Source organism: Chrysochloris asiatica, unplaced genomic scaffold, assembly GCF_000296735.1.
Source record: "Chrysochloris asiatica unplaced genomic scaffold, ChrAsi1.0 scaffold00213, whole genome shotgun sequence".
Classification (NCBI taxonomy): Eukaryota; Metazoa; Chordata; class Mammalia; order Afrosoricida; family Chrysochloridae; genus Chrysochloris; species Chrysochloris asiatica.
This window is the reverse complement of record NW_006408731.1, coordinates 3,417,989-3,438,199: the sequence shown is the minus strand read 5'-3', so window position 1 is coordinate 3,438,199 and position 20,211 is coordinate 3,417,989. Positions and strand designations below refer to the sequence as shown.

Genomic DNA, 20,211 nt, shown 5'->3' with positions numbered 1-20,211 from the left:
GTTGCTCATTTTAGTGGAAAATATTTGCATCTTCCTTCTCTGACAGGTTTCTGACTTACACAAATCAGGCTTTAACAGGTTTTTCTGTATATTCGGATGCAGACCACACCACAATAACCCCCCTTTTCAAATGATTGGTTTCTCATATCATGATGGTGATTACATTACATCTCATTACAGTACAGAACAACAACCAATTCAGTATCTGGCCAAACCACTGAGAAACATAGCTTAGCCAAGTTGACACATAAAACTAACTGCCTCAGATAATAAAACCTGATTCTAGTTCTCACATGCCTCAGGAGCCCCCTCCTCTTTGTGGGTGTTGAACTCCAGCATTTCTTCATGCTTGGAAAAGTTGATGGGACCATTGTAGGGTGGTAAAAGATTGGATATATGGATTTTTTTCTTATCAACCCAGTTTCTCTTCATTCACCTTCAGCCCTTGACCCTTACACTCTGCTAGACTGTGCCTAAATCATCTGGGGTCTCATAATGTTCAAATACAATTTGCAATTTTCAGACTGTACCTGCCCTCATTTCTCTGAAGTATTTGGCACCAATAGCTACTCCCTTTGGTGGTAGTTGTGTGCTAAGAGTTTAGATGATCATACCTTTCTGATTTATATGTTGACTATTTAGCCTCCTCTTGGCTATTGAATATTTGTATTGTCTAATGTACTATTTGGACTCCATCCGACTCATAGTGACCCTAAACAGGGTTTTGAGGCTGCTATGGAATCCTGGTGTGGCACTGTGGGCTAATGCATCAGACTGCAAAGCCGTTTGAACTGCAAGGTTGGCGGTTCAAGCTCACCAGTGGCTCTTCGTAAACCCTATACTGGGTCATTATGGGTCGGAACCAACTTGACAGCACTTCACAACAACAAATGTACTATTTTGCTTTTTCACATTAAAAAAATCTACAATGCATTTTGTTTCTTATTAAAATCTTCACACACAAATATGGAATCAATATTGATGGACTGATCCTAATTCATAGAATTGTTAAAATTGATTTTTAGGTTCCATCAAGTTGGTTCCAACTCATAGTAACCCTTTGTACAAAAGAAGAAACACTACCCAGTTCTGTACAATCCTCATAATCTTTGCTATATGGTGATGGTGGTTATGTGCCGTGGAGTCAGTTCCAACTCATAGTAAACCTGTACAGGGTTTCCTGAGGCTGAAAATCTTTATGGGAGCAGAAAACCTCATCTTTCTCCCTCAGAACAGCTGGCAGTTTCAAACTGCTGACCCTGAGGTTAGCAGCCCAATTCGTAACCACTAGGTTACCAGAGCTCTTTTTGTTATATGGGAGCCCATTGTTGTGGTCACTGTGTTGCAGCCATTTTGTTGAGGCTCTTCCTCATTTTGCTGACCCTCTACCAAGCATGATGTCCTTGCCCAGAGATTGTTCCTCCCAATAACATGTTCAAAGTCCCCGAGATCTCACCATCATTGCTTCTAAGGAGTTTTCTAACTGTACTTCTCCTGAGACAGATTTGTTCATTCTTTCAGCACCCATTTAATATTCTTCAACCAACACCCTAATTGAAATGCATTAATTCTTCTCCAGTCTTCCTTCTGCACTGTTCAGCTTTCGCATGCATATGTGGCAATGGAAAATGGTGTAGTTCATCTTTGCTGTTTAACACTTTAAAGAGGTCTTTTGCAGCAGATTTGCCTAATACAGTATGTTATTTGCTTTCTTGACAGCTGCTTCCATGGGTATTGATTGTGGATCCAAGTAAAATAAAACTTGACAACTTCAATTTTTTCTCCATTTATCATGATTTTTACTGGTCTAATTGTAAGGATTTTTTTCTTTTTCTTTATAATATGTTTTGTTATTGTTAAGTGCTATCGAGTTGGTACCGACTCATAGTGACCCTGTATAGGGTTTCCAAGGAGTGGCTGGCTGGTGAGCTTGAACAGCCGACCTTGAGTCCAGTGCATTAATTAACCACACAGCGCCACAGTTAGATTTAATTTTTTAATCTTATGATTTAATTAACAGTAGCCAAAGAACAAGGAGCTCTGGTAGCATAGTGGTTAACGAATCGGTCTGCTAACCTCTGGGTCAGTAGTTCGAAAATACCAGCTGTTCTGAGGGAGAAAGATGAGGCTTTCTGCTCCCGTAAAGATATACAGCCTCGGAAACCCTGTACAGGGTCGCTGTGAGTCGGAACCGACTCCACAGCACATAGCAAGTCAAAGAACACATGAAGTTCTTATGCAAAAAAAAAAAAAAAAACGCTTCTAAATTAAATGAAAAGTTTGGCATGTTGATTAAGCTTAAAAGAAAAGTTTTAAAAATGCATAATATTTAATATTTGGATAGTGACTATTCAATCCAGAAACTGTTAAAAATATACTTTCCCAATCAGCACCACCCCCTCGGGATTTAGAAAGCTGGGAGACATCTAGGTATCCGAGTGATTCACAAGCAGGTACCCTGGGGAGCAAGACGGATGGTATTTAAATTCAGAAGATCGGTTTCTTTTCACCCACGGGACCCGGAAAGGGATCCCATTGGCCAGGAAGTTTCATCTGCCGTTCCGAAGACTTGGCAATGTGTCCGCTGTGACTTCTTGGACCCTCGCGTTTCCCAGCCCAGAGTGAGTCGGGGCGCTACAGAACTACGCGGCGAACGATACGCGCAGGGATCCGTAATTCAAACCGGGAAATGGGCCTGCGAGCCCGGCCGACGCTTCTCTTTTTGATGTTCTTGCCGATCGTAGCCCCCAACGGGCGGCGTCTGCGTGAGTTCTGGGTCTGCGGGAGGACGGGGGTGCGGTGAAAGAGGAACAAATCCAACCCTACTCCACTCTGTAACGCCTAGGATTTTACTTGGGATCTGCATCCACTCCCTCCCCCGACCAACGCGCACCGATGCGCTTTAAATAAACCTTTACTTTCGCATTTAGGTGAAGCCGGGCCTGGGATATGGGTTTTCTTGTTGCTAATGTTGGCTAGGCCAGTTTTCGCTTGTCATCTCAAAACAGGAAGTTCTTCTTTCTTAGTGCAACCTTGGCCCGGGCGCCCCTTTGGTGTTTATACACCGGGGAGCTGCGAAGGGCTGGCTTTGGGCTGGGCTAACCCGCGGCGGAACCCCGCCACTTCAGGAGTATTAGCGTTGGGGCAATGGGGATGTGGGCGTGAGAGAGTGGGGATCCAAGTTCCATCCGGTCCCCACTCCCTTGTGGTGAGATTGGGTAGGACGAGTCTGAACGAGACCTGCCTGGCCTTTCCAGACCCCAGGCATTGGGGGAATTAAGTGTTGGCTGTAAATAAAGGTTCTCCACTAGCTGGGCTTTGTTGATGTGTAATGCTAATGCGTTGTATAATTAAGAATCGTTACTATAGGCTACCAAATTAATGATGGTTAACACTTAGTAATGAGTTGAAATTTTAAAGCCCGTTCATATATGTGATTTAATTCACACTCAATATACATTCGGAAGATGTTAGGTTGCATGGAGTCGGTTTTGATTTGTAGTGATCCTATGTACAACGGAGTGTGGCCCTTTGGGTTAATACGCTGGACTGCCCTGTCGGTTTGAACCACAAAGTCGGCGGTTCAAGCTCAGCAGCTGCTCCTCAGAAACCCTATGCAGGGTCTCTATGAGTCAGAATCGACTGGATGGCACTTAACAACAATAACATGTACAACGGAACTACACACTGCCAGCTTCTGCACTTACTCACCTGTATCATCTTCAACTATTGCTATATTTGAGCCTATTGGTGAGGCCACTGTGTCAATCCATCTCATTGAGGGTCTTCCTCTGTTTCGCTGACCCTTTACCTTACTAAGCATGATGTCCAGGGTCTGGTCCCTTCTGATAACACGTCCAAAGAATGTGAGACTAAGTCTAACCATCCTTGTTTCCAAACAGCTTCCTGGCTGTAATTTTTCCAAAACAGATTTGTTTGTTCTTATGGCAGTCCGTGGTACTTTCAATATTCTTCACTAACACCATAATTCAAATGCATTAATTCTTCATCTGTCTTCCTTATGCATATGAGGTCATTGAAAATACCACAGCTTGGGTCAGGTGCACCTTAGTCCTCAAAGTGGCATCTTTGCTTTTTGACAATTTAAAAAGGTCTTTTGTAGCAGATTTGCCTAATGCAATAGATCATGTCATTTCTTGACTGCTGCTTCTGTGGGTGTTGATTGTGGATCCTTGACAACTTCAATCTTTTTCTCCATGTATCGTGATGTTGCTTACTGGTCCAATTGTGAGGATTCTTATTTTCTTTATATTGAGTATAATCCATACTGAAGGCTGTAATCTTTGATGTTCGTTAGTAAATGTTTCAACTCCTCTTTAAGATGTTGTTGTGTACTGTGGCGTTTGTTCTGACTCACAGTGACCCTGCATAGGGTTTCCGAGGCTGTAAATCTTTATGGGAGCAGAAAGCCCTGTCTTTCTCCTGTGGAACCGCTGGTAGTTTCAAACTGGTTTAGCAACCCGATTGGTAACCACTATGCTATCAGAGCTCCTTCCTCTTTAAGATAGGAACTATTAATAGATTTGTTTTACTGTTTAAGACCATGCAATAGGACTGTTGAATGTAATTAACAATGCTAATTAAAAGAGGACTCAAAAACAAAGGCCTGGTGATTAAAAAAATAATAATAATAAGTCAGCCATTGAAAACCCTGTGGAGCCCAGGTCTACTCTGACACATGTGGAGTTGCCATGAGTCACAATGGATTGGACAGCAACTGTTCTGTGTATTTATTTTTACTAGTAGTTAACTGGCCCTCAGGTAAAACAACTTTCCCAAGTCAATGTTAAATAGTATACTACTACTCTTGGTGTTATACTGTAAGATAAGCACTGGACTATAAGATCAGTTTGCATAGCAAGGTCTGTGGTGCAAACCCACCAGCCACTCCTCAAAAACCCTATACATGGTCTCTATGAGTTGGAATCAACTCAGCGGCATTTAGCAACACCACCACCAGCACTCCTCCTAAGCGTATTGACAGAATCCTCCCCAAACCAAACCCACTGCCATCAAGTTGATTCTTGATAGTGACCCTGTAGAGAGTTTCTAAGTATAAATCTGTACGGAAGCAGATAGCTTCAACTTTCTCCGTGGAGCAGCTGGTGAGTTTGAACTCCTGACTTTGTGTTTAACAGTCCAGTGTTTTATCCTACAGTGCCACCAGTGCTCCGGCCCTTACTATTGCAGGACATTGAACTGGCTTTGCAGACATTATCATAAGAAAGTCTCTGACCATCTGTTGAGTTTAGATTTTAGAATGAACCCTGTAAGAGCCAGAACTTCATGGGACAGCCTTGTTTTTCCTGACTTCACAGGTTCTCTGTCTTACCACTGTTCTATTGCTCATTATGGTGGAAGATACTTGAGTTTTCCTTCTCTGACAGAATTATGACTTACATGTTGTTGTTGTTAAGGACCATGGAGTCAGTTCCGACTCATAGTGACCCTGCACAGGGTTTCCGAGACTGTAAATCTTTATGGGAGCATAACACCTCATCCATTTTTACTACATTTGTATTCATATATTACCAGCTGTCAATATGGACTCATAGGACAGTATAGAACTGTTCCCCAGGATTCTGGAGACTGTAACTCTCTATGGGAGCAGATAGCTTCATCTTTCTCCTGCAGAACAGCTGGTGGGTTTTAACCACTGACCACCTCAGTGCCTAACCCACTACACCCCTAACCTTTCTCAACATTACACAGGCTTTGTAATAGAACCCCTCTCTACCCCATAGCTGTGGTTCTGAAAACATCATGTTGCATTAGAAGTTGAATCAAAAAAATTGGATGTTGAACAGAAATATTCATTCACAAGTACAAAATTTATTGCACTGTTCTAGACCCAGAGTTGTTGTTGTTAAGTGCTATTGAGTTGGTTTTGACTCATAGCAACCTTGTATAGGGTATACGTGGAGCGGCTGGTGAGCTTGAACCACCGAACTTGCAGTTCAAACAGATTTTGCAGTCCAGCACATTAACCCACAACCCCACACCAGGACTCCAGATCCAGAGTTGTTGTTGTTGTTGTTGTTAGGTGCCATCGAGTCAGTACCAACTGAAGAATGTTGAGGACTGTGCCCCTCCTTGCTTGAACACTGTGAAGATGTGTAGGACATGCTCAGACCTCATAGCTGAGCAGTCACGTCCTAGGCAATGCCATTAAGAAAGACCTACCATACAAATTCCATCTTTAATTCCTTGGAAGATGTTTTACAGGCCAGACTGGTTTGCCCAATATCCTAGGCTTAACATTAAAGGGCTACCTTCTGTTGGAACAGAGAAGAACACCAGCCCTTGAGAGGGGTTTGAACCAGGATTCCAATGAATCGTACATGCTCAACATCACAGAGTAAGTTTTGTCTGCCCCTACCAGAGGCCTTTGCAATGGAATCAATCCATCATGAAGAAATGCAGCTCACATACCCAATTAGCACTGCCCCTCCTAAACAGGCCACTTTCCCCGAAGTCCCCACTTTCCCTTTCTCTACCCCAAACCTTTTAAACCTCAGCAAAGCCTTTGTTATAGAGTCCTGGTGTGGTACTGTTAGGTAAGCACTGGATTGCTAACCACAAGGTTGGTGGTTCAAAGCCACCAGCCACTCTTTAGAAACTCTATACAGGTCATTATGAGTCAGGACTGCCTACACGGCACTTACCAATAACCATATCAAAGTCTCTGTTCACGGAGACTCCTTCGGCCTCCTTCGGCCAGATCTTTTCCTCTCAATAAATCTTTAAATCTTTTGCTTTTGTGAAACTTTGTCTGTCTAACCTTATTGTTCTTGGTCAGCAAAGACGAGGACCATCTGTGGAAGGGTTGGGGCCCCCCTACATCCTGATAGCAGTACTTCCATAATGGTGATGTTCAAAAATGTCTCCAGACTTGACCAGATGTTCCCTGTGTTATAGAATCTTCCAGTTGAGAACCACTAGGTAGAGGAAGAGCAAGGAGGCTGGCACCACCAGAGTGTAGCAGTCAGTGGCATCAAAGGGGTCACAGGCAAGGCCATGTAGGACTTTTTAGACTGCAGTGTGGATTCTCAGGTTCTAGAAAGGCAAGGAGTGACATGATCTTTCTTATATATGTTTTAAGAAGATTGCTCTAGTTGTTGTGTGGAAGTTAGAATGAAAGGGTAACAGTAGAAGTACTGTTATGCCAGTCTAGGCAGGAGCTGATAGAGAAGCAGTGGTGAGAAATGGTTGTATTCTAGATATATGTTGAGGGAAGGTGCTAAAGAATCGGAGTTGGGAGAGAGAAAGAGAAGAGGCAAAGGGTAGGATCCTACAGGCAGTTGGAGTATGGGGTCCTGTAGGCAGTATGGAATTTGGTACAGAAATAAATATATAAGAACTACCATTCATTCATTCAGCAAATATTTTGTGCCTAATTGGTGGGAACCATTTCTGCTCAACTACCAACATACATAAGGAGCTCTGGTAGCGTAGTGGTTACGAATCGGGCTGCTAATCTCAGGGTCAGCAGTTCGAAACTACCAGCTATTCTGCGGGAGAAAGATGAGGCTTTCTGCTCCTGTAAAGATTTCAGCCTTGGAAACCCTGTACGGGGTTGCTATGAGTTGGAACCAACTCCACGGCACATAACAACAACAACAACCAACATGCATGCTTGTAGTTTGAACCCCCCAGCAGTACCATGGAAAAAAGCAGTACCTGGTGATCTGCTTCTATTCTGATTGTTGATATTGTTAATTGCTGTTGAGTTGACTCCAACTCACGGAAACTCCGTATATACAGAATAGAACTGCTCCAAGGGTTGTCAGGGCCAAGCCAACACTATGCAACAGTTCTAGTCTTTAAAACATGGAGTTAATGTAAGTTAGAATCAACTTCACAGCAATAGGTTAAGTTTGGTTTTTACTTTCCAGGCATTACTGGGAAACATCACTGAATTCTCTCATTCTATAGTTGAGGGAAGGTGTAGAGAAACTGTCATTTGCCCCTAGGTCTTGTTCTTTTCTGCTAACTTTTAACCAAAATCTAAACCCATTGCCATGAAGTCAAATTCTGGTTCATAGTGACCCCAATTGTTGTTAAGCGCTGTTGAGTTGGTTCCGACCCATAGCTACCCTGTGTAGGGTTTCCGAGGAGAAGCTGGTAAAACTGCCCCATAGGGTTTCCAAGGCTGTAATCTTTACAGAAGGGAGCTCTGGTAACGTAGTGGTTATGAATCGGGCTGCGAACCTCAGGGTCAGCAGTTCGAAACTACCAGCTGTTTGGCGGGAGAAAGATGAGGCATTCTGCTCCCGTAAAGATTTACAGCCTCAGAAACTCGTACAGGGTTGCTATATGAGTTGGGACTGACTCCACGGCACATAATAACAACAACAACAATCTTTACAGAAGAAGACTATCACATTTTCTCCCGTGGAATGCCTGCTGACCTTTCAGTTAGGATCCAAGCACTTAAACCAGGGTTCCTTTCTGCTTATGCAAGCCTTCTAAATGTGCCTAGGAGCTGTTGTGATGATGAACAGCTGCCCACAGCTAATAATCTGCATGTAGTCCAGCATTCAAAAACAAATATTTGCATATAAAAAAGGTTTACAGATGGAAAGAACAGCAACAACAACAACAAAAAAAACCCAACAACAAATTCAAAAGCAAGTTCTGATACCACCAGTCCACCTGTCAGTGTGTCATGTCAGTTTGTCTGACTGTGCTGACTTGTGTGTTGTTGTGATGCTGGGAGATATGCCACCCATAGTTTAATTACCAGCAAGATCACCCATGGCGGACAGGTTTTTCAGAGCTTCCAGACTAAGACAGACTAGGAAGGAGAGGCCGACCACTTCTGAAGGGTTAGCCACTGGAAACCTTATGAGTAACCGCAGACCATTGTTAAATGTAGTGCCAAAAGAAGAGTCCCTCCAGTTGGAAGACACTCAAAAAATGATTGCTAAAGACCTGCCTTTTGACAGGAATGGAGCAAAGCTTCCTGGACCTTCATTTACTAATGGGGGACAACTCAAAATGAGAAGAAACAACGGAAAACATCCATTAATAATCAGAACATGGAATGTATGAAGTATTGGTGTTGTTATAGGCCTTCGAATCGGTTCTGACTCCCAGTGACCTGATTAGGGTTTCCCAGGAGTGGCTGGTGAATTGACTTTTTGGATCAGTGCATTATCCTGCAACCCCACACTAAGACTCCGTATGAAATATGAATCCAGGAAAATTTGAAGTCAAAAATGAAATGGAATGCATGACAATCGATATCCTCGGCATTACTGAGCTGAAATGGACTGGCATTGGCCATTCTGAATCAGACAATCACATGGTTTACTATGCTGGGAACAACAAATTAAAGAGGAATAGAATCATAGTTATCATTATCAAAAAGAGCATTTCAAGATCTTTCTTGAAGTACACTGCTGTCTGTTATAGGATATCTACCGGAGTACAGTGGCTCCATATCTTAAGCACTGGACTGTGAACCACCAGGTGGGCAATTCGAGCCCACCAGCAGGAAAAAGACAAGGCTTTCTGCTCCCGCGAAAGATTTGAAAGTCTTGGAAACACTGTAACAGGGTCGCTGTGACTCGGAGCCGATTCCACAGCACTTAACAACAACGAACTTCTTCAATCTTAAGTTGATCAAACATGCAATCAAGATGCATTGATAATTACTGGTGATTGGAATGTGAACGTTGGAAACAAAGAAGAAGGATCCATACTTAGAAAATATGACTTTGGTGATAGAAATTATTCTGGAGATCTCATGATAGAATTTTGCAGGACCACCATTGCAACTGCCTTTTTTCCTGCACTATAAAATGCAGTCATAAAGGTGGACCTGACCAGATGGAATACGCTGGAATCAAATTAACTATATTTGTGAGAAGAGACATGGAGAAGCTCAATATCATCAGCCAAAATAAAGCTAGAGGCAACCTGTGGAACAGACCATCAATTGCTCACATGAAAGTTCAGGTTGAAGTTGAAGAAAATGAAAACAAATCCATGAGAGCCAAAATATGACCTTGTCTATATCCCATCTGAATTTAGAGACCATCTTCAGAACAGATTTGATGCATGAGACACTAGAGACTTAAGACCAGAATAGTTGTGGTATAATATCAAGAACAGCATATAGGAAGGAAGCAAAAGGTCATTAAAAGACAGAAAAGAAAGAAAAGACCTAAATGCATGTCAGAAAAGACTCTGAAACTTGTCCTTGAGCTTAGGGAAGCTAAAGCAACTGGAAGAAATGAGGAAGTGAAAATACTGAATAAGACATTTCAAAGGGCAGCTCCAGAAGACAGAGTCAAGTATTATAATGAAATGTGCCAAGACCAGGGGTTAGAAAACCAAAAAGGAATAGTTAGAAAATCAAAAGGGAAGAACACACTCAGCATTTCTCTAGCTGAAAGAACTGAAGGAAAAAAGTCAAGCTTCCAGTCGCAATATTGAAGGGTTTCTGCTCCCGGAAAGATTTACAACCTCGGAAACCCTGTACAGGATCGCTATGAGTCAGAACCAACTCCGCAGCACATAACCACCACCACCACCAAGGGCAAAATACTGAATGATGCAGAAGGCATCAAAATAAGATGGAAGGAATACACAGTATCATTGTACAAAAAAGAATTTGTTGATGTTCAAGCATTTCGATAGATACCATATGACCAAGAAGGAAGCAGTCCAAGCTGTACTGAAGGCACTGGCAAAAACAAGGCTGCAAGAATTGATGCCTACTAATTGAAATGTTTCAGTAAACTGATGCAGAGTTGGAAGCGCTCACTTGTCTATGCCAAGAAATGTTGAAGACATCTACCTGGCCAACTGATTGGAAGAAATCCATATTTGTGCACATTCCAAAGAGAGGTGACCCAACGGAAAAATCATTGAACAATTATCATTAATACTACTTGCAAGTAAAATTTTGCTGAAGATAATTCCAAAACAGTTGCAACAGTACATCTATAGGGAACATACAGAAATTCAAGCTGGATTCACAAGAGGATGTGGAACTAAGGATATCATTGCTGACATGAGACAGGTCTTGGCTGAAAGCAAAGAATACCAAAAAGATGTTTGTTGTTGTTGTTCCGACTCATAGCAACCCTGTACAGGATTTCCAAGGAGTGCCTGGTGAGTTTGAACTGCCAACTTTGTGGTTCAAACTGGCCTTGTGGTCAGTGTTTTATCCCACAGTGCCACACCAGGGCTCTACAGAAAAATGTTAACTTTTGCTTTATTGACTATGCAAAGACATTGACTGTGTGGATCAAAGCAAACTATGCATAATATTGCAAAGAATGAGCATTCCAGAACACTTCATTGTGCTCATAATAAAGCTATATGTAGACCAAAGGGCAGTTGTTATAACAGAACAAGGGGATACCAGAAATGTGTGCATCGAGGTTGGATCCTTTCACAATACTTATTCAATCTGTATGCTGAGCAAATAATCCAAGAAGCTGGGTTATATGAAGAAGAAAATGGCATCAGATTGGAGGAAAACTCATTAACACCCTGCAATATGCAGATGATACAGCCTTGCTTATACTGGAAACTAAGAGGACTTAAAATACTGATGAAAATTAAATACTACAGCCTTCAGTATGGTTTACAACTTAATGTAAAGAAACAAAAATCCTCACAATTGGGCCAATAAGTAACATCATGATAAGCAGAGAAAAGATTGAAGTTGCCGGACTTTATTTTGCTTGGATCCACAATCCCCACTCATGGAAGCAGCTGTCAAGAAATCAAACAACATATTGCATAAGGCAAATCTGCTGCAAAAGACCTCTCTAAAGTGTTCAAGAGCAAAGATGTCAGTTTAAAGACTAACATGTGCCTGACCCAAGCCATGGTATTTTCAAAGACCATAGAAGAATTGATGCATTTGAATTATATATGGTATTGGCAAAGAATATGCAAAGTGTCATGGACTGCCAGAAGAACAGTGGGTGATCAGCGAAGAAGAGGAAGACCCCCAATGAGATGGATTGACATAATGGCAGCAACCAGTGGCTCAAATATAACAATGATTATAAGAAGGGCACAGGCCTGGGCAGCATTTCATTGTGTTTCACAAAGGGTTACTATGAATCGGAATTGACTCGAGGACACCTAACAACAACTACCAACTCTGAAGCTCAATTGCAATGGTCAGGAACATCTTGAGATTTTCTAGAGTCTGTCAGTTCCTGGGGAGACTCCATAATTGTGGACAGGGTCTGAGGGCAGATGGAGGTGCACACAGAGCAGACAGAACTGTCATATGATGGGAGAACAGGCACTGTGTCTCAGTGAGTGAGGACCAAACACAGCTGACACTGTGAGTTGATTCAGAAGGTGGGTAGCCCCTTTGTCTCCCCTTGTCCCCTGTTGTCCACACTGAAGGCCATCTGTTGATCTGTTTTCAGGGTCACACTCTCTGCAATACTTTTTCATGGGCGCCTCGGAACCAGACCTGGGTCTTCCCCTGTTTGAGGCCTTGGGCTATGTGGATGACAAGCTGTTTGTGTCCTACTCCCATGAGAGTCGCCGTGCTGAGTTTCGTGATCCATGGGTCTCTGAAGGGACTACCAGCCAGCTGTGGTTGCAGCTGAGTCAGAGCCTAAAAGGATGGGACCACATGTTCACCATTGACTTCTGGACCATCATGGACAACCACAACCACAGTGAAAGTATGTGGGGAGGGAACCTTGCCTTCCTGGGTGTGGTGGAGCATCTCTCTGCCTCAGAGATGCATCAGGGAGTTGGAGCCTGAAGGCCTGGCAAGTGGATGGGGGAGGAGGAGAACAAAGGATGGGAAAAGAGGCAACTTTCTGTTGTCCTCTGTGGCTCCTGGGGATGGTAGAGCCCGGGATCTACCTACTCCTTTGGTTTCAGTAATGAGGCTGGGGTTGCTGTCAGAGTCCCACACCCTGCAGGTGATTCTGGGCTGCGAGATACAGGAAGACAACAGCACCTCGGGGTTTTGGAAGTATGGATATGATGGACAAGACCATCTTGAATTCTGCCCCGAGACACTGGATTGGAAAGCAGCAGATTCCAAGGCTCAGGCCACCAAGCTGGAGTGGGAAGTGACCAAGATTCGGGCCAAGCAGAACAGGGCCTACCTCGAGAGGGACTGCCCTGAGCAACTTCATCAGTTGCTAGAACTGGGAAGAGAAGTTCTGGACCAGCAAGGTAAGTTGGAGGGATCCTTCTGTACCCATACTCTAGTAGGGCACAGGGTTGTTGGCTGGGATTTCTCAGATGTGGCTAAGTTCTGTGGTTAAGTGACTCTTCCCAAGTTCTACGAAAGGACTTTCTCAGTCCTGAGGTCTCCACTTCATAATTTTGATATACGAGGTTAAGTAAAAAGCATTTCTACAAGGGTTCTAGTTCATACACGCACTGGTTTAGTCCAACCAAATGTGTTTAAACATGTCTCTATGATCAGTGTATGACTACAGATGAGTTCTCTCCATAATACACTTGTCTTAGTGTCATTAGGGTGTCTTCAAAACAGCAGATCCAAGAGGATCTGCTAGACCAGTTAAATTCAAGGCAGAGAGGTCAGCTCAGAATGTTACGGCAACTATGTTTTGGGATTCCAAAGGGGAGTCCTGGTGTGACGCTGTAGGCTAATGGGCTGGCTGCAAGATTGGTTTGAACCACTAGATCAGACATCAGCCACTCCTCAGATACCCTATACAGGGTCGCTACAGGTCAGAACCGACTTGACGGCATTTAACAACACCACCACCAACATTCTTGATAGATCCTGAAATATCTGGTTCACAGGGCTTATGATAAGGACGTTTGAAAACAATTGAAAGCTGTATTGGTGAGAGAAAGTTCTTCCCCATCACAACCATGTACCACTTATTTTTCTAGGGTAGCAAGGGCTGTCCTATGAGTATTTCATTAGGAAATCTTACCCCATCTACTCTCCAGCCCTGATCTTGTTTCAAACTTCTTTTTGTTCTCAAAACCAAAGATCATTGGGAAAGAATGCAATTTTGAGTCCCACAAGGATGTCAAAGTTGTCATTTTGATGTGGTGTAAATAGAGGAGCACAGATTTCTTAGACTAGAGCGAAACACTGCCTCTAGAAGTGTATATAAGTAGGTTGAGGATGTACAGAAAAACAGTATCTTGCATTTTGAGATTTTATGTTTAATACAGTTGACTGAATTTTAGCAATACATTTTGATTTACTCTTGTTTGACATAGTCATGAGTTAAGGTTTTGTTTTGTCCCTCCATGCATGTGGGGACAGCAGAAGTACAGATGGTCCTCTTTTATTGACTAAAGAATCCTGTGCATGTTTACTGGTTAGGAATTAAGATATGCCAATACATTGATTATCAAAGCAAGAAATTGCCAAATGAGGCAAGCAATCAGAATTGCAGGGCTTTGGGGAGGTTAAAGGTTACTTTCACAGAAGAATGCAATGCTCAAGGAAGCCTGGTTGTCTTGCAAGTCTTCCTACAAGAACACTTATTGGATTGAACCACATGAAGTTGCCCATAGTCTATACGCAATCTATTTTGATCAACATACATGGCAATTTTACTTGATTCAACTTTATTAACAGAGGACAGAAGACCTGAAAAACAAGGACATACTAGACAGAACAGGGCTTATGTGACACCACATCAGAGCCAAGTCTTAGAACAAATTTTAGACACAAAATGGTGTTTTTTTGCAGCTTGCTTTGCCTGTAAAGAGTATTTCCTTCCTCTAATCCATTAATAAAAGAGAAGTGAAAATTTCCATCTTCTTGCTGTTGCTGCTATTAAGTACCGCCAAGTCAGTTCCAACTCATAGCAACCCTGTATAGGGTTTCCAAGGAGAAGCTGGTGAATTTGAACTGCTGACCTTACAGTTCAAACTGACCTTGTGGTCTAGTGCATTATCCCATAGCACCACACCAGGACTCCTCTGGTCTTCCTAGCAAGGGTGAAAAGATCCCCTTCTCATCTTTTTCCTTTCCTGTCCAGTGCCTCCTTCTTTGGTGAAGGTGACTCACCACATGGTCTCTGAATCGACTACTCTACGCTGTCATGCGCTGAACTTTTTATCCCAGAACATCACGATGAGGTGGTTGAAAGACAAGGAGCCTCTGAATACTAAAGACATTGAGCCAGTGGAGATTCTGCCCAATGGGGATGGGACCTACCAGAGCTGGATAGCCGTGGCCGTGTCTCCTGGGGAAGAACAGAGATACATCTGCCAGGTGGAACACCCAGGCCTGGACCAGCCCCTCACTGCCATCTGGGGTATGAATGGGAACCAGAGACTGAGAAATCTGTTGGAAATGGAATGGGGCTGATCAAGAAGGGGAGGGTCTGATGTAAGCTGGGAGGTGGGCTGGCAGTCACAAGCTTTCACTTGCTTTTGTTGTTTTAGAGCCTTCGTCTTCTGGCCCCCTAGTCATTGGAATCGTCAGTGGGATCACTGTTTGTGTTATCATCTTCTTTGCTGGAATTTTGTACAGAATCTTAAAGAGGAGGAATGTTTCCAGTGAGTAGAAAAAGGAGTGGTCGCTTTTTACCACTGCCCTTTGGCATTAGGCATAGCCAAGTTGGACTCACAGTGAGTAACTGCATGTGTAGAACTGCCCCACAGAATTTCCTAGGCTGTAATCACTACCAGCTGTTTCACAGGAGAAAGATGAGGCTTTCTGCTCACGTAAAGATTTACAGCCTCGGAAACCCTGTACAGGGTCGCTATGAGTCGGAATTGACTCCACGGCACTTAACAACACAACAACCATCTTTGAGGAGCTCTGGTAGTGTTGTGATTACAAATGGGGCTGCTTAAACTCAGCAGTTTGAAATTATCAGCCATTCCATGGATGAAAGATGAGGCTTTCTGCTTCTGTGAAGATTTACAGCCTCGGAAACTATGAGTTGGAACTGACCCCACAGCACACCACCATCACCAGTAGTAAGAACCAACTTCATGGCACACTACCATCACCACCAATCTTTACAGGAGAGTCCTGGTGTGGCGCTGTGGTGCGCTATAGGATAAGCATTCAACGACAGAGTTGGTTTGAACACAACGTTGGTGGTTCAAAGTCACCAGCCACTCCCTATGAGTCAAAACTGACTTGACTTTACAGGATCAGATCTTAGGTTTTCCTCCAGCTGAGTGGGTTTGAACCACCAACTTTTTGGTCAGTAGCTAGGTTAGCAGCCCATTACTTAACCATTATGCCATCAAGGCTTCCTCAGACCTTTGGGTATGATTCTATTGCCAGAAAATGGCAGAGGGAGGGCAGAGGGGGTATTTGGCATCCATGAAAAGGCTTCCCTCTCTCTTTTCCTTTGGGGGCATCAGCACCTTCCTTTGAGCAATTATTGGTTTCCCCAGAATGAAAGCTCTAATTTGACAAACATCTTTTGAGCATCTCCTGTTTTGTAAGACAAGGACCCTGGTGACACAGTGAGTTAAGTGCTGGACTGCTAACCTTCATGGGAGAAATATGAAGTTGTCTGCTCCCATAAAGATTTACAGTCTCTGAAACTATGGAACAGTTCTACTCTGTCCTATATGTCGACAGTAGTGCGTTTTTGTGTTTTGTTTTCTGACACAGTGGTTAAAGCACTCAGCTGATAATTGGAAGGATGATGGTTCAAACCCACCAGCTGCTCTGAGTTAGGAAAGACTTGGCAATCGGCTCCCATAAAGATTGCTGTTGTTGTTGTTATTAAGCACTGTTGATTCAGTTCCTACCCATAGTGACCCTGTGTAAGGTTTCCAAGGAGTGGCTGGTGAACTGCCAACCATGCAGTTCAAACTGAGTTTGCAGTCCAGTGCATTAACCCACAGCGCCACACCAGGTCTCCATCCCATAAAGATTACAGCCTAGGAAACCCTCTGGGGCAGATCTGTCCTCTCACACGAGGTTTCTATGAATCAAAATTCACTCAATGGCACAAACAACATTTACAGTACTATGAGTCCCTGAGTTGCATAAACTGTTGAGTGCTCAGTTAACTCACTGAAAGGTTGGCAGTTTGAATCTACCCAGAGAGACTTTGAAAGAAAAGCCTGGTGACCTGCTTCCTAAAGGTCACAGCCACTGAAAACCCTATGTTCAGGTTTACTCTGAAACACATGGTTTGTCAGAAATCAGAATTGATGGCAATTTTTATTTATTTATTTTGGTATTTAAGGTAGTGCAGGGACTTAAGGAGGAAAGGGTTCATTTTTCCTCTATGGGCTGGAGGAAGGAGATACTCTTTTCAGGTCAAGTAAACTGAGGATAAACACCACACAATTACAGTTAAAGACAATCCCTCCTCTAAAGCCCTAAAGGAAGTATGAAGTAAAAACCTGTGTGATATCAAAGGAAGGAATGACCGTCCACATTTGGCTGGGAGCCAGGAAAGGCATCTGGAGGCTGACTTCTGAGGTGCATTTTGAAGGAGAAGTAGGACTTCTTTAGGTGAAGTTGAGGATGAGAAGAGGTCTACATGGTTGGCACAGCCATGCAAGTAGGAGAATGAGGCATACTGGAGGTAAGATAAAGTGACTGCCACCAATTCTTGATTTCACATACCTGTCAGTTACTATGCTCTTCATTTTTACCTCCTGAGCATCTCTGATGTGGGGGTAAAAGAGATAGCCAGAATCCAACTCATTCAAGCCTGGGCATGGAGAAAGCATGAAGAGATATAAGAAAAGAGAGACACCAATTCCATGGTATGAAGTATGAGTTGTTAGGGAGTGAGATGGGAAGCAAGTTGACCCATTAGAAAGTCATTAAACAGTTCCATATGAGACGTAATATGTCTCAAATCCAGTAGTAGCCAGCATCGAGAATGGTCAGAGTTGAAAGGGTGGGTGAAGGAGGTGAGAGACGAGAAGGAGGCAAAGAATATTCATTCCTAGGTCTCTAATGCTTTTTCCCTGGTCTCTTGTCTCCACAGGACGAACCATGGGGGACTATGTCTTAGCGGAAGGTGAGTGAAATGCAGCCTGGAGACCCCTTGTGGGGAGGAGACATCATAAGAGACTCAAAGAGGGGGTGCAGTTGTAGAGTTCTCTACATTTCAGGACAGAGGTGGAACTCATAAACAGAAACTGTCTGAGGAACTCTCTGTTTGTTGCCCTTCCTTTTCACACTCTCTAAAACTTTTCCCCATTTTGAGTTTATGCATGCTAACAATGCCCAGCTGAGACCTGTCCCTGAACTTGTTCTTTAAATCTAGAGCCTGCCTTTATTTCCTCCATCTCCTCAGACATCATACAACCATGCACCTCACCGCCTACCTGTGGAAGAGGGAACCGTACATTTTGAGAACTAAAGACTCCTTTTGACACTTGAGAAAAGCAATGCGTCTTCTCTCCATGGACATGCACTCTCGTTTCCTCACCAGAATTTTGCACACACATCTACTCATTTCTTGGACCTTCCCCTGACCGCCTCTCCGCTCCCCAAATGTTCTTTGCCTCCTTTCTCTGCAATATTCAGTAGCCCTGAGGTCTCTTCCTTCAGAGTTTTGTCCAGGTGTTTGTACAGCTATGAAGGCTGCGTGTCTTTCTCAGTAGAGGCATCATGAGCATTAATGAAAGGTTTTCAGTAGCGAGTAGAGAGAAGGTGTGTCTTTTTCTAATTTGCACAAAGGTGCCTTATAGGTTTGCTCAGATTAATGGTGGTTGCACTTACAATACCTCTCCCGTATGCTAGACCTGAAGTTCATGAACTATACTGACTTTTACCTGGTGTCTATTGACACTCTCCTTATTTAGATCATCAGAAAGAGGATGATGGATGATAAGTATAAAAATGTGGCCAACACATAAGATGGTGGCACAGTGGTTAAGTATGCACCTCCTAAGCAAGGGTTGTCAGCAATGCTCTGTGGGAGAAAGATGTAGCAACCTGCTTCTGTAGATTTATAGCCTTGGAAACCCTATGGAGCAGTGCTAGTCTGCCCTGTAGGGTCACTATAAGTTGGAATTTGATTTGATGACAACGAACTTATGTGGGGAACATATTAAAAAGCACATAGTTGGTGCCAGGCCTTATTCTGAGCACTTACATGCATTATCTCATGTAATTTGTACAACAGTTTTATGAGGCAGGTACTGCTATTATTGTACCTCATCCCCCTTTTTTCTTAAAAAAAGAAGAAACAGTACAGAGTATGTCATAGCTTTCTAGGTAAAGAGACAGGTTTTGAATTCAGTCAATCTGGCTCTTTGATCCTTTTCACATACAACTACATTCAGATGGTTTCAGTGTTTGGATTCAAGGTGAAAAGAAAACTGCTAGATGATATGGGTGAAATATGAGCGGTCTTCCCCATTCAAGGTTGTTGGGCGGTACAAATGATTTGCACTTGATTAGTAATGGTTATGAATTGGGCTGCAACCCTCAAAGTAAGCAGTTCGAAACTACCAACTGTTCCTCGGGAGAAAGATGAGGCTTTCTGCTCCCGTAAATATTTACAGCCTCGGAAACCCTGTACAGGGTCGCTATGAGTCAGAACCGACTTCACGGTACATAACCACCACCCCTAACCAAAAGGTTGATATTTAGCATTGTGAAAGAAAGCTCAGCCAATCTGATTCCATCAAGATTACAGTCAAGAAAACCCTATGGAGTTCAGTTCTCCTCAGTCAGTTCTCCTCAGTCAGTTCTCTTCAGTTCAGTCACACATGGGGTCTCCAGGAGTCTAAACTCACTCAACAGCAATGAGTTTGGTTTGGTGTTTTCTCCCCATTGACTTCTCTTTTCTCATTGTGTTTCTTCTTCCCAGTGAACTTGACCCAAGTGAAAGGAAAACAGCAGAAAACAACCTACTGATCTTCAGCTGCCGTATTTCCTATGATACCCCTGTGGGACAGGCCCTGGAATGTGATGTCCTTACTCCTCTGTTCCCATTATCTCTTCAGTCCTTAGGCCAGGCCTGTGACTGGGGATGTCAGCTAATGGCTGTGCTTGGCCTCACAGTGCCCTCTCTTGGCCAGTGTCTCTGAAGCCAAAAGCTTGGCGGCATTTTCAACAAGCTGGATCATGCATCATCTCTTATTTTAAAGACTGTGAAACAGAAGCCACCAAATGGCCTGGAGGATGTCCCAGGCATCTTCTTAGGGTTGTTGGAGTTCAAGTTCATCCCTACCTGTGCACAGGAAAAAAAAAAAAAAAATCTTGTCAAGTCACTCAAGATTGACTAGATTCTGGGAAAGTCATTT

At 43.3% G+C, this 20,211-nt stretch overlaps 1 protein-coding gene across 1 annotated transcript; it reads left to right on the top strand.

Moving 5' to 3' along the window:
• The first annotated feature begins 2,689 nt into the window (after positions 1-2,689).
• On the top strand, positions 2,690-19,822 carry HFE (hemochromatosis). The gene is made up of 7 exons (XM_006872883.1): positions 2,690-2,765; positions 12,429-12,692; positions 12,922-13,197; positions 15,000-15,278; positions 15,409-15,522; positions 17,940-17,972; positions 19,776-19,822. The coding sequence occupies exons 1-7, from the start codon at positions 2,690-2,692 to the stop codon at positions 19,820-19,822; spliced, it is 1,089 nt and encodes a 362-aa protein (XP_006872945.1).
• Positions 19,823-20,211: the final 389 nt, after the last annotated feature.

What these genes read in the sequence shown, in the direction of transcription:
- HFE (XM_006872883.1), top strand. Translation starts at nt 2,690, where the DNA reads ATGGGCCTGCGAGCCCGGCCGACGCTTCTCTTTTTGATGTTCTTGCCG. An exon ending in GCCCCTCACTGCCATCTGGG is followed by an intron (nt 15,279 to 15,408) that starts GTATGAATGGGA and finishes TTGTTGTTTTAG; the next exon opens with AGCCTTCGTCTTCTGGCCCC. An exon ending in AAAGAGGAGGAATGTTTCCA is followed by an intron (nt 15,523 to 17,939) that starts GTGAGTAGAAAA and finishes TTGTCTCCACAG; the next exon opens with GACGAACCATGGGGGACTAT.